This window comes from Eumetopias jubatus, unplaced genomic scaffold (assembly GCF_037043125.1).
Source record: "Eumetopias jubatus isolate StellerSeaLion01/CBP00866 unplaced genomic scaffold, mEumJub1_p1.0 scaffold_2, whole genome shotgun sequence".
Classification (NCBI taxonomy): domain Eukaryota; kingdom Metazoa; phylum Chordata; class Mammalia; order Carnivora; family Otariidae; genus Eumetopias; species Eumetopias jubatus.
In genome coordinates, this window is record NW_028274808.1 from 50,616,332 (window position 1) to 50,628,642 (window position 12,311).

General features: G+C 35.8%; 1 protein-coding gene and 1 pseudogene across 1 annotated transcript in view; both read right to left on the reverse strand.

Annotated features, from left to right (window-relative positions):
• The window catches only part of INTS9 (integrator complex subunit 9), a 104,168-nt gene that overhangs the window by 69,533 nt on the left and 22,324 nt on the right, over positions 1 to 12,311 (reverse strand). Inside the window, exon 2 of the mRNA XM_028114334.2 lies at positions 720 to 847. Coding sequence (XP_027970135.1) covers positions 720 to 847 — 128 coding nt within the window. The remainder of the gene's footprint in view (positions 1 to 719; positions 848 to 12,311) is intronic.
• Positions 5,744 to 6,107, reverse strand: LOC114217478 (ATP synthase peripheral stalk subunit F6, mitochondrial pseudogene; annotated as a pseudogene).

Consider the following 12,311-nt stretch of genomic DNA (forward strand, 5'->3'; position numbering starts at 1 on the left):
TTGCCCAGGTTGCTATGCTTTTAAGCTCTTAAATCTGCTTTAGATAGATTTTCTGTCTCTCCTATGTGATATCACTTTTTGTTACTGGGAATATATTTGCTTCTGTTAGTTACCCACCTCTCTTATAAATTGCTGTTTTCAATTAGCAGCAAGCTGGGAAACCAATTTCTTAGCCAAAGTCATAGTAAGAGTAAACAGTGGTGACTACAGACTTCAGGTAATCCATCTGCTTTAAGACAAGGACTTTAGCTTCATATATGATTCTTTGATATCTATAGCTATTATGAAAATAACACATAGATACCTATCAAAAAGAAATGTCAGGCTCTATGATGTCAAGTCCCTGCAAAGGCAATTAAATGATTCTAAAATCCAATTCTTGGGCTCATCAGTTGACCATTTATCAGCTCTTACATGAATTAGCAAGAAAGATGAAATATACATGACCTCACTTGCATGGAGCAGTTGCAGGAACATTTTACAGACGCTCAGAAGAAGTTATAATAAAGATGCTCAGAAGAAGTTGTAATAAAGAAGTCAATCAATAAATCAATACAACACTTTCCATCAACCCAAAGGAAATAATTCTGATGAAGAACATTTTTAAGGGAACAAAGTAAACTAAGGACAATACACAAGGTACTGGTAATCTTTATGCTAATCGGTACAATTTTTCAGCAAACTAAAGCTCATTTTGTCCCAGATACAGCAGCACGTACCTTTGAACAAGTGGCAAAGGAAGGAAATTGAGAGTGGAAGTCATGTCCAGTCCACAGTCCAACATAATGGTAGTTGATTTGAATTTGAGCACATTGCACGGTAAGGTCGGGTGCCCTGACAGGCAATACTGAAAAAAATTAAATCATTTTTATCAACAATCAGTTACAGAAAAAGTCTAAAAAGTACAGTGAATTAAGTGGAACTGATCATCTTCTCTTATAGAACAGCGTGTAAATTCAGCTAACTTTCTATGCAGCTTCTGGATACTACTTCCCTCAGCAGTTCAAAAGTCTCAGGTCATAATTTTTCGTAGGGCACCAAGTTCTATCTCAGGCAAGCACAGTTTTGGAGGGACCAAAGTTACTGCAAGTAGAAAGTTTACAGGGTTTAGTTATCTGCCCCCCTCTCACATGACACTTCCAAATTCCCACTATCCCATTGTACCCAAGTACTGCCTAAAGCTGTAGAGGTCAATTAAGTTCTAAGCTGGATCCTCAAATGGTGTTACAGGTTAGGTTTTCTTCTGTGAAGAGGTCAAGTGATTTTCCTCAAAGAGGAAGTAACTGGAAAGGGTTAATAAGCCAAGTATCAGTAAGGAGTTATGGCCCATCCTTGTCAGAAGAAATGACTCTAAAGGACAAGTGACTTCCCTGATGTGCAGATACTTAGGCAGGAGTGAGGGACACCTACTCCCAACCAATCAAGAGTCGCTTGCCTGTGGCGGCAGACCTCAGAAGTCAAAGGGGCACAAACCACAGTGGCATATTCAAAGGAGAGTGATGAGGCAAGACAATACACTGACCTCGAACATTTCTCATGTCCTCCTCGATGTAGTGGGGATGACAGATATGCCACACTGAAAATTATTTATATGGGATGTACCCTGTCACCTTTCATAATTCTATTGCTGCTCTGAAGAAAGGAAATGAAAGAGGGAAAAAACCTTTTCCCCCACTTTTAAAGTCATCCTGTAGAAGCCTCCCTTGAACAGCAAAGCCCAGAAAATAGAGGGATCAATGCTCTCAATCCCTCAACAAGTACATTCTCTCTTTCTGATTTAAGTACAAGTCCAACACAGGTCAGTGTAATGTGACATCAATGCCTGGACCCACATGGCCACAGTAGCTCAGGCTGTCTTTCTAGGTATTCGCTGCTCTGTTGGTTCTGTCACTGGATAAATTTCCTCCTTTTCTCCAGAGGATATTACAGGGGCTGATGATTTTTTAAAACTGCATGTTCTAAAAATGATAAGGACCAGAGCCAAGAAATTGTGGTTATTCTGTAAGCTTTTTCTTTATTCCAAGTTTATGTATGATGACTATATTTTCCAAACCAAAATTCACAACTCATGGTCTGAATCGGTACAAGATAACTTGCAAAGAAAACATCACAAGTTATTTAAAATTGTAATTGTCCTAAAAAAAAGTCCAGGAAGCATGATTTGGGTAATTCAACTTTACGTAAGTTCATTCTTTGATAGGTATCAGAATTACAGAAAAAAACTGTCCTACTAATTAAGACAGAGATATCCCTACCCCCATCCCTTATGTGGTTCCTTATTGCTAGCTTGGTCTTTCTCCCTATATAAGAATCAATTTTTGAAGGTAAACTGTCTCAAAACAAACACAAAACATCGTATTAAACTTGCCCCCAAAATAACAAACGTTCTAATAAGAGCTTTCCTATATTTCTCCTTTAAAAAAATCAGTTATTCAGAAAAAATTAAAAGGAAATGAAATGTATAATGGTTACTTCTAAGTGGAAAGATTATGGTATAATTTTCTTCTTCCAGCTTTCTGTATTTTCCAAATGTTTGACAATGACCATTTACTATATTTTTATATGGGAAAAAAAAAGATTAAAACAAAACTGAAAATTTTTCAATCCACACTGAATGACAAAGCTTTTCTTCATCCTTAACTCTAAATTATAGATAACAAGTTATGCTAGAAGATCGTCATGTAAAAGCTGCTGCTCAAAAGAAGTTAGCTGAAGACTTTAGATTTGCTCTTGTCATGCAAGGATACAGAAAGGTGAGGAACACTTTATAAGGGCTGTACCTGCATGGAAGGAACATTTTCAGAGCCTCTACTAAAGGAGTGCCAGACCTTGATCTCACTAGCTTCATTTTTATGAATGAGGAAATTGAGCTTTACAAAGTTGGAGCCACCTGTCTAACAGCCCAAGACACACAGGAAGGTCCCCTGACTCCAAAGATACCACTCATGTTTTGCAAATTGCACTGCTCACTTCATGAGTCAAATAAGTCAGCTGAGAGACTGAATGGCCGAGGTTCATGCAACCAGTAAATGAGGTACCTGCAAGGTGCTTGAAATTTGCCTGTGTCCAGTGATGCTCTTTTTAAACATGCAGCTTATAATCTAGTGAGGGTTAGGAGATGAATGCACAAAACCAGTAAGTAATCATGTGACTTAAATCTTAAAATTAGGAATAAATCTATTTTACAAAAAGCTTGAAAAACAGCAGAAAGAAAACTATCACCCACAACATTATTCTATTCCATCTTCTTTTTTAAAGATTTTATTAGAGAAAGAGCGAGAGAGAGCATGAGCAGGGTGAGGGGCAGAGGGAGAAGCAGGCTCCCTGATGAACAGGGAGCCGGATGCAGGGCTTGATCCCGGGACCCCAGGATCATGACCTGAGCCAAAGGCAGGAGCTTAACTGAGCCATTCAGGTGCCCCTCCATCTTTTTTCATATTTGTAAAAGCTGTAATTTTAGTGCAGATACAGCTGTGTGCTGCTTTGAAAGCTCAAGATGACTGTGTTTTCTTTGTCTATGTTGCATCACACTTCATTTTTATTGGCTGCCTCAGTAAATATACCATGGTGTGTTTAATCATTCCTTTACTGAGAACATTTAGGGTTGCTTCCAGTTGCTCTATTACAAACATAGCTGTGGTGATCACTTTAGTGCTTACGGCTTTTTCCATATTAGACTATTTCTTTAGAGGATTCCCAGAAGTGGCATTAACTAGGTCAAAAAATATGAGCATTTTATGGCTCTTGAAATATGCTGCCAAAATGCTTTCCAAAAAAGGCTGTACCTATTCACAATGTCATCAGTTATATATCAGAAGATCTGTTTCACCGCTTATTCCCATCAGCATTATGGTCAAAGCCGTCGAGAATCTATACTAAAATGAAGCTGCAATGTTAGTAGTAGCTATCTTGAAGCAATTAAATGACCCTACACAGGAAAGTCAACTACTTGATACATGGCTTTCATTTTCAGAGGGAGTTTGGAGAAATGATTTAAAAAGCAGGGGTTTGAAGACTGCCTGGGCTCAAATCCTGAGTGAGCTCATTATTAATGTGTGATGTGGGGAAAATCACTTCCCTTTGCAAAGACTGAGTTCCCCCATCCGTAAGATGAAGTAATAGAAACTACCCTCCTGAAGTTGGGAGGTCTGAATGATGGAAACAGTGCCTGACCTGTAGTATGTGTTCACTACTAGTTGTTACAGAAATATTAAGGGCCCAAAAAGGCAGCCTACACTGGGGGGCCACCTAAGTTTACAGCATTTTAGGGAAGAAATTCTATTCTTTAGTAGCATTCACTAATGTCTTAGACACTTGCATATCCCACAGACTAGGTTAAGTGAGTGAACAATTTTATAAATACTGTCTATTGCTAATTTTCCCTCTAGGAAGACACAGTCACACTACTGAGTACAGAAGTGAGTAGTCTAGCCAACGTAAGGTTTTATAATTTTTTTCTAGCTTAATAAACACACAGCAAGGCTTTCATGTTAAATTTATTCCTAACTAATAACAAAGCTGCAGGTTCTTCTGTGTAATGATTTATTATCAACATTTCCTTGTCTGCCTGTTGATCTCCTTTTTCTACCGAATAAATGGAATGTGGTTACGGAACTTATATGTTTGACATATATAAGCATTGTATTTTTGGATAAAATTTTTTTCAGTTAAACATACTATATATCTTTCCCATTCTTTTACTTTAATTAAAAAATTATAGGAAATTTTAAACATACAAGTAAAAAAATTAGTATATCAAACGCTCATGACTCATAACATGCATAAATTTAACAACTACCCATTTTTCTTTGCTGCATTCCTTTTGATATTGACACATTTCAGGAAAATAGCTATTATGGTAACAAACTTAACTGATCTCTGAAATTACTGTTTTCGTAAATAGCCCTAAATTAATCTCTTATCCATAACTGGGACAAAAACATAAGTCAATTTTCCTCAATGCCCTAGCAAAATTCATGAAAGGTGATTCCTTTCACCTCTAAGTTACTCTTGGTTTGTAACTTACACCTCCAAGTCCTGTAACATTATAAATATATATATATATTTTAAAGATTTTATTTATTTGACAGAGAGAGACACAGAGAGAGAACACAAGCAGGGGGAGTGGGAGAGGGAGAAGCAGGCTTCCCGCTGAGCGGGGCTCGATCCCAGGACTCTGGGATCATGACCTGAGCGGAAGGCAGACGCTTAATGACTGAGCCACCCAGGCACCCCAACAGATTATATTTTTGAAGTCTCTATTTTGTCCACGGGGCTTGTTTTTCATTTTTACTCCCAATGCTGTAACTTTTATATTTTGCAATATTTTCAAGTAAGTTAGATTGACTAGACTTCAGTTCTAAAGACATGTGTTCCCACTGATGTCAATGGAGGCTACATTCAATCTTTATCTATATATTAATTTAGGGAATGCTGCCATTTTTTAAAAAATATATTTTTTAAAGATTTTATTTATTTATTTGTCAGAGAGAGACACACAGTGAGAGAGGGAACACAAGCAGGGGGAGTGGGAGAGGGACAAGCAGGCTTCCCACTAAGCAGGGAGCCTGATGCAGGGCTTGATCCCAGGACTCTGGGACGATGATCTGAGTCGAAGGCAGACACTTAACGACTGAGCCACCCAGGCGCCCCTAAAAATATATATATATATACATATATATTTTTTTTTTGACAGTTGAGAAATGTTTATTCTGATCCAGTTGTACAACTAATCCAGGTGAAATTACCAAATAAATTTTACATGGTTTTTCCAGGACTGGGGCTTCTTGATGACTTCAAATTTATTTAGGATCTTCAAATGTGAAGTCTGAGAACGTATTCATGTCTGCTTTACCATACGTTTGCTTAAGCTTCAAAAGCTCCCTCTCTAGGTCTTGCTGGTGCTCTGGGCCAGTATCAACGGGTCCTCCTGATGCCTGTAGCTTAGTTCTGTATTCTCTAATCTTGTCCACGATGAGTTTCTGTACAGGATCAAGTTCCTTTTTAAATGCCACTGTGGTAACACCAATGTTGCTCCTCAAATGAACTGAGACTGCAGACCAAATGAGAGAGGAGAACCTGAAAAGCCTCTGAAGCATCATGGTGATTCTGTGACTTGCACTCGGTCCTGAGCTGCCAGTAAAAATATTTTTTTAAAGATTATTTTATTCATTTGAGAAAGAGACAGAGAGCACAAGCTGGGGGAGGGGCAGAGAGAAAGGGAGAAGTAGACTCCCCACTGAGCAGGGAGCCCCACACAGGGCTTGATCCCAGGACCCTAGGATCACCTGAGCTGAAGGTAGACGCTTAACTGACTGAGCCACCCAGGCGCCCCTGCCTTTTTTATTATACAGTAACATTTCTCTGAGCCAGGAGAAATGCAATATTTCCTCTTCTATTAATTTTATTTTTTTTCCTTTACAATTTAAAATATTTTCTTCCTTTAGTTCATAAGCAACTATCCAGTAATCAATAAGTAAGTTTTTGCTTTTCAATTTCTATTTAATTTTTGCTCTATTTTATTGTTGTTTTTTAAATTTCTACATTTTAAAAATTTCTGCAGTTGAATGTGTAGCTGATTAAAATCTGCATTCAGGCTACAAATAGCCCTCTAAGTGATGCTCTGGATGCGTTTTACAAATTTATATTGTGTTTTCAATGTATGCATTTTTAAATACTATGTAATTTCCATTGTGATTTCTTTTGTGAGCCACAAACTGCTTAGAAGTGTGTTTGGTTTAATCTCCGAATATACAGGTGGCAATGATTATCTTTTGGTTACTGACTCCTAATTTTATTATGGTCAGAGAATAGAATTTGTACATTAATTTTTCCATCTTTATTGAAACTTGCTTTATGACTCTGTGCACTGTAAATAGTTGATTTTTTACGAATGACCCAATTATCAATGAAAATCAAAAAGACATAATCTGATTGTGTATACAGAATAGATTAACTTTATTATCTTATTTAAATCTCCCATACTCTTATACTTACTTGAGTCTTAGGAGAGAAAAACTTGTCAATTTCTAATTTTGTCAAATGTTGCTTTACATATTTTGAAGCTTCACTGCTAAGTAAATAAGATTCAGTATTATTACTAGTGAATGGTTTCTTTTATCACTATGTAATGCTCCTCTTTGCTTAAAATCTATTTCTACATTTATTTCTAAATAATATAGCTGTACAATTTTTCCTTTGGTGAATCATTGTCTCATGCGGTATTTTAAGTGAAGTTTCACACATACACAGTTTACAATGAATCAAACAGTTTTATAAGCTATAAAAAATCTCATAGTCCCATTCTGAAAGGTAACTACTTTTGACTCTTCTTGTTATTTCTTCTAGTTACCTCTGTATTTCTCAGTAATGTGGTTATACTGTTATTTCTTGATTTACTGAATTTTAGTTATTGAATTTTTTCTACTATGGAAGTATCCACAAGTTAATGAAGCTTTGCTAGGTCCTGTAACTAAGATATGTACAAAAGGATTCCCTATCACATTCAAAGCAATTCACGTGAAGGCATCTGCCAAATTCCTTTGACTAGATAAAAGAAATTTCAAAGGAAAGGGAATTTAGTTTAACAGATTAACGTAATGATCAGTGTCATCATTAAAGCACCCGTGTCATGTTTTCATTCTCGTTTTGTTCTTCCCTGATGCTGTATAAATAAAAGAAAGATATGTCTTAACAATAGTACTGTTGAGTCAATGATTTTACACTATTTTTCACAGTTAATGATTATTTACCAACATTTTAACTGATCTTTGGTCACCAATCCTTTTTTTTTGCTCATCTCTTCCTTTCGGGTTCAATTCCCTTCTTCCTGAAATACAGTCTTTAGTCTGCCTTGGGTGATGGTGTTCAGAAAGTAAACTCTTAGTCATTACTGGTCTGGAAATTTCTTAATTTTAACTTTACTCCTCAACAGTGATGGAAGTAGAATTACAGGGTAGCAAATTACCTCAGAACACTAAGGACATAAATATTCAAGTTGTCTTCTGGCATCTATTATTGCTGATTAAGAAATCTGCTGCCAGTTTAACTGGTGTTCCATTACAGGTTGCAATTAAATTCTTTTCTTTGCCATTAGTGTTCTGATCTTTCATTAAAATTTACATAGGTATAGCCTTCTTTTTGATTTATGCTTCTAACATACAAGGACTTGTCTTTCACAACTGTAAAAAACCTGTCAGCTATTATGATTTTGAATATTGTCTCTTTCCCATTCTTTCTAATTTCTACTAGTGAAATGCCTATGAAATGTATGTTGTAATGTTTCATTTTACTCTCCATTTCTGTGACTAAATTATCCTTTCATATTTTGCTTTTTGAGCTCTGTGAATTCTGGATACTTTCCTCAGCTCTACCTTATGGTTTGCTAGTTCTTTCTTCAGTGGTGTCAAATCTGCTATTTAACTCCTCTGCTGAAATTTTCTTTGCAGTGTCTGTTTTTCATTTCTAGAAATTCTCTTTTTAACAGTTTTTTTTTTTGAGAGAGAGAGAGCAAGTGAGTGGGGATGGGGAAAGGTAAAGGGAGAGGGAGAGGGAGAGACTCTTAAGCAGACTGTGCTGAGCTCTGACATGGGGCTCAATCTCACAATCCTGAGATCATGACCTAAGCTAAAACCAAGAGTCAGACGCTTAACTGACTGAGCTGCCTTGGCATCCCTAGAGGTTCTCTTTTTTAAAAAATAGCATCTTGGGCGCCTGGGCGGCTCAGTCGGTTAAGTGTCTGCCTTTGGCTCAGGTCATGATCTCAGGGTCCTGGGATTGAGTCCTACGTCGGGCTCCCTGCTCAGTGGGGAGCCTGCTTCTCCTTCTCCCTCTGCTGCTCCCCCAGCTTGTGCTTGCTCCTGCTCTCTTTCTGTCAAGTAAATAAATAAAAAATCTCAAAAAAAAAAAAAATAGCATCTTGGGGTCATCTGGCTGGTTCACTCAGTAGAGCATGCAACTCTTGTCTCGGGGTTGTGAGTTTGAGCCTCACATTGGGCACAGAAATTACTTAAAAATAAATTTAATAAATAAATCTTAAAAAAATAGCATTTTCTTCTTTTCTAGGTTTGATATCTCCATATATGTCTTTAATCACTTTGACATATTAATTTTAGGCTCCTCAGATTAGGCTCCCCAGATTATCAGATAATCAGAATAATCAGATTATACAATATTCTGAAGTTCTTGGGAGTCTTGCTATACCTGCTGAGTCTCACAGTGAATTTCATTTGTTGTTGTTTTAAAATTTTGGAAGACCATCTTCATTGGAGCTATATATATGAGAATTCTATGCAGAATGGGTTGGGGCAGGTCCCAAGAAATAGTACCATCTTTAGATCAACTTTTATGTTGATTTCTCAGCTCGAATATCTATAACTATATAAAGGAGCTAATAAATTTGACTTTTAACACTCTCAATGCATTGGCTCAAGCTCCTTGCAGAGATAATCTTCTTTATTGACCTCTTGAGCAAGTGAATGATACTTTTCTAGCACTCCTTTCACTGAGGTACAGAGTCCTTGGGGGTTTTGGTTTACTGATTTTAAAATATGTGTTTGTGAATATTAAATATATTACTAAAAAGACTCATATCATGACCTCAGGTTTCAGCAATTCTAATACTTTAAAATCTGTTATGAACAAAATGACCAGTCAACTTAACCTCACAAAACTTCAAAAGCAATATGAATTGCTGTAAACTTCATAAAACAAAACAAAAGATTTAGTAAATTAGTACATTTGTTAAACTTGGCACTTTGGTCATGGCAAACTGAATTACAGTGAATTGGCTTTGGGGAATAAGTCTGTCTTTTGCAGAAAGAACCATGGACCAAAATATCATATATATTCTCCTATTCCCTAGTCTTATTTAAAAATAATTATAATTTACACAGTTATTACGATATTGTGTTTATGTAGTGTCAGGCACTCTGCAAGAACTTTACATTTAATTCCTTTAATCTTCCCAACAATGTTATGAGGTAGGAAGTGTATTCTTATCTTACAAATGGAGAAAATGAGACACAGAGATTATGAAATTTGCACATGGTCCCAAAGCTCTAAGAGCTGTACCAGAACTGAATCCCGGACAGTGAGATCCAGAAACAATACTCTTAACCACCATGGCATTCCATGCTACACACAGAAAAAGGGATCATCAGAGAGGATAAAAGAATTTTTTTTTGTTATATGCTCTAAAATGATGTGCTCGAAAAGGCCATACTTTGAATTGATAAGAATGTAGACTGAATTTATAATCTGGTTGTGACCAAAGAAAATTAGTTAGCTAGCTAATGTAAGATAAAGCAAGGGTCCCAAGTAAATTAAATTATTAAATTGGTCTATAATCCATCATAGCAGTAATTTTCTTTTGTTCGGTTTTCTCTTGCATTTTTTAAAAAAAGTGATAGGATTCTCTCACTATAGTTTTGCTGAACTACTTTTAATTATCTTTAATATAACCTATAACCTCTAGGTTTAGTTAATACCAAAAGCTCTTTAATATTGTTTGAGAGAATTACATAGCACCATAAAGGAACTGCTTTTTATAGGCAATAGTGTTAATGAAATAAGTTATAAATGGTATCACCAATTTTTTCCTTTTTCTCCTTTGTCTATTTAACTAACTCATGGAGATCTATGAGCAAAGAGAAAACAGGTTCAGTTTGCTTTTCTCCCTGGTAGTGGAATAAAGAAGTAACTTAGGTTGTTTCTGATTCAAATACAACATTAAAAAAACCAAAACAACTTTTAGCCAATTGATTTTTGTCTAATGGTTTTGCTTCCTGGTACAACATCAGAAAACCTATTAGTATAATTTACACATAAATGAATATAGGAAAAAACAAATCTCAATAGATTCAGAAAATGTATTTGAAAAACACAACATTGATTCTAGGCAAAACCTTTACCAAACTATAAATGGAAGGTATTTCTTTAATTTGATAAAAGGTTCCTAACCAAATCCTATATCACAGTTAATGATGAAGTATGTGAAACTATTTCCTTAAAGTCAAGAACAAAACAAGGATACTCACTATGACTGCTTAAATTTAACACTATACCTGGAAACACTATATAATGCAATATGGCAAGAAAAGTAAAAAGATAATTAGAAATGGAGAAATAAAAACAGGCATTGCTCACAACTGATACAATTAGAAGACATTCTAAAAACAAACTATTACAGCTGATAAGAGCATTCCTCCTCAAGGTTGCTGGATACAAAAATCAATGTACCAAAAAAATTTTTTTAAAGATTTTATTTATTTATTTGACAGAGAGAGAGCACACAAGCAGGGGGAACAGCAGAGGGAGAGGGAGAAGCGGGTCTCCCGCTGAGCTGGGAGCCTGATGCGGGGCTCAATCCCAGGACCCTGGGATCATGACCCGAGCCGAAGGCAGATGCCTAACCAACTGAGCCACCCAGGCGCCCCTCAATGTACCAAAATTAACTGAGTTCTTATATGCCAGCAACAATTAGTAAAAGTAATGAGTTAAAAATTAGAATACCATTTATATGGCAAAAAATTAAATGCACCATAAAAGTAAAAAAGAAGTGTAAAATGTTTACCAAAAAAATTATAAAACTCTACTTAAATATTAACTGGAAAGGAAAATAAACTGTTGCAAAAAATAGCAATTCTCATTAACCTACTTTTTATAAAATTTAAGAATCGTATGGAAGAGTCAAGGGCTAAGATTACCTAGGAAAATATTAAAGACCAATGATTGAGAAGAATTAAATTTTCTGACATTATAACTTACTGTAATGTGATTAACAGCTGGATGTTATACTAATGGAGTGATAGCTAATGGACAAGTGAAACAGGAATAAACAGTCCAGAAAAGAGACACACATACACATACCTCAGGGCTTGACATATGATAAAAGCGGCATTCACTTATGGTGCTGGGGAAGTTTGCAATCCATTTGAAAAAAAAAAAAAAAGGCTTTGCATCATACACAAAACTTAATTCCAGATGACTTAAATACTGAAGATATGAAGGCAAAAACTTTAAAACTTTTACTGAATAATAAAAAAAAGGATAAATACTTTATTACCCTGGGGTAGTGGAGAATTTCTTGAGACAAAAAAGTACAAACCATAACAGACTAAGAAACTTGACTATAGTAGTTTAAAATGAAAATCTTCAAGGATACCATTAAAGAGTGAAAACACAAGCCAGAGATTGGGAGAAAATATTTCCATATGTTACTAAAAAAGCACTAGTAACATATTCAACTTTAAAAAACTCTTACAAATCAACAACAAAAAAGATTTTAAAACTCAAAAGAAATGAGGAAAACA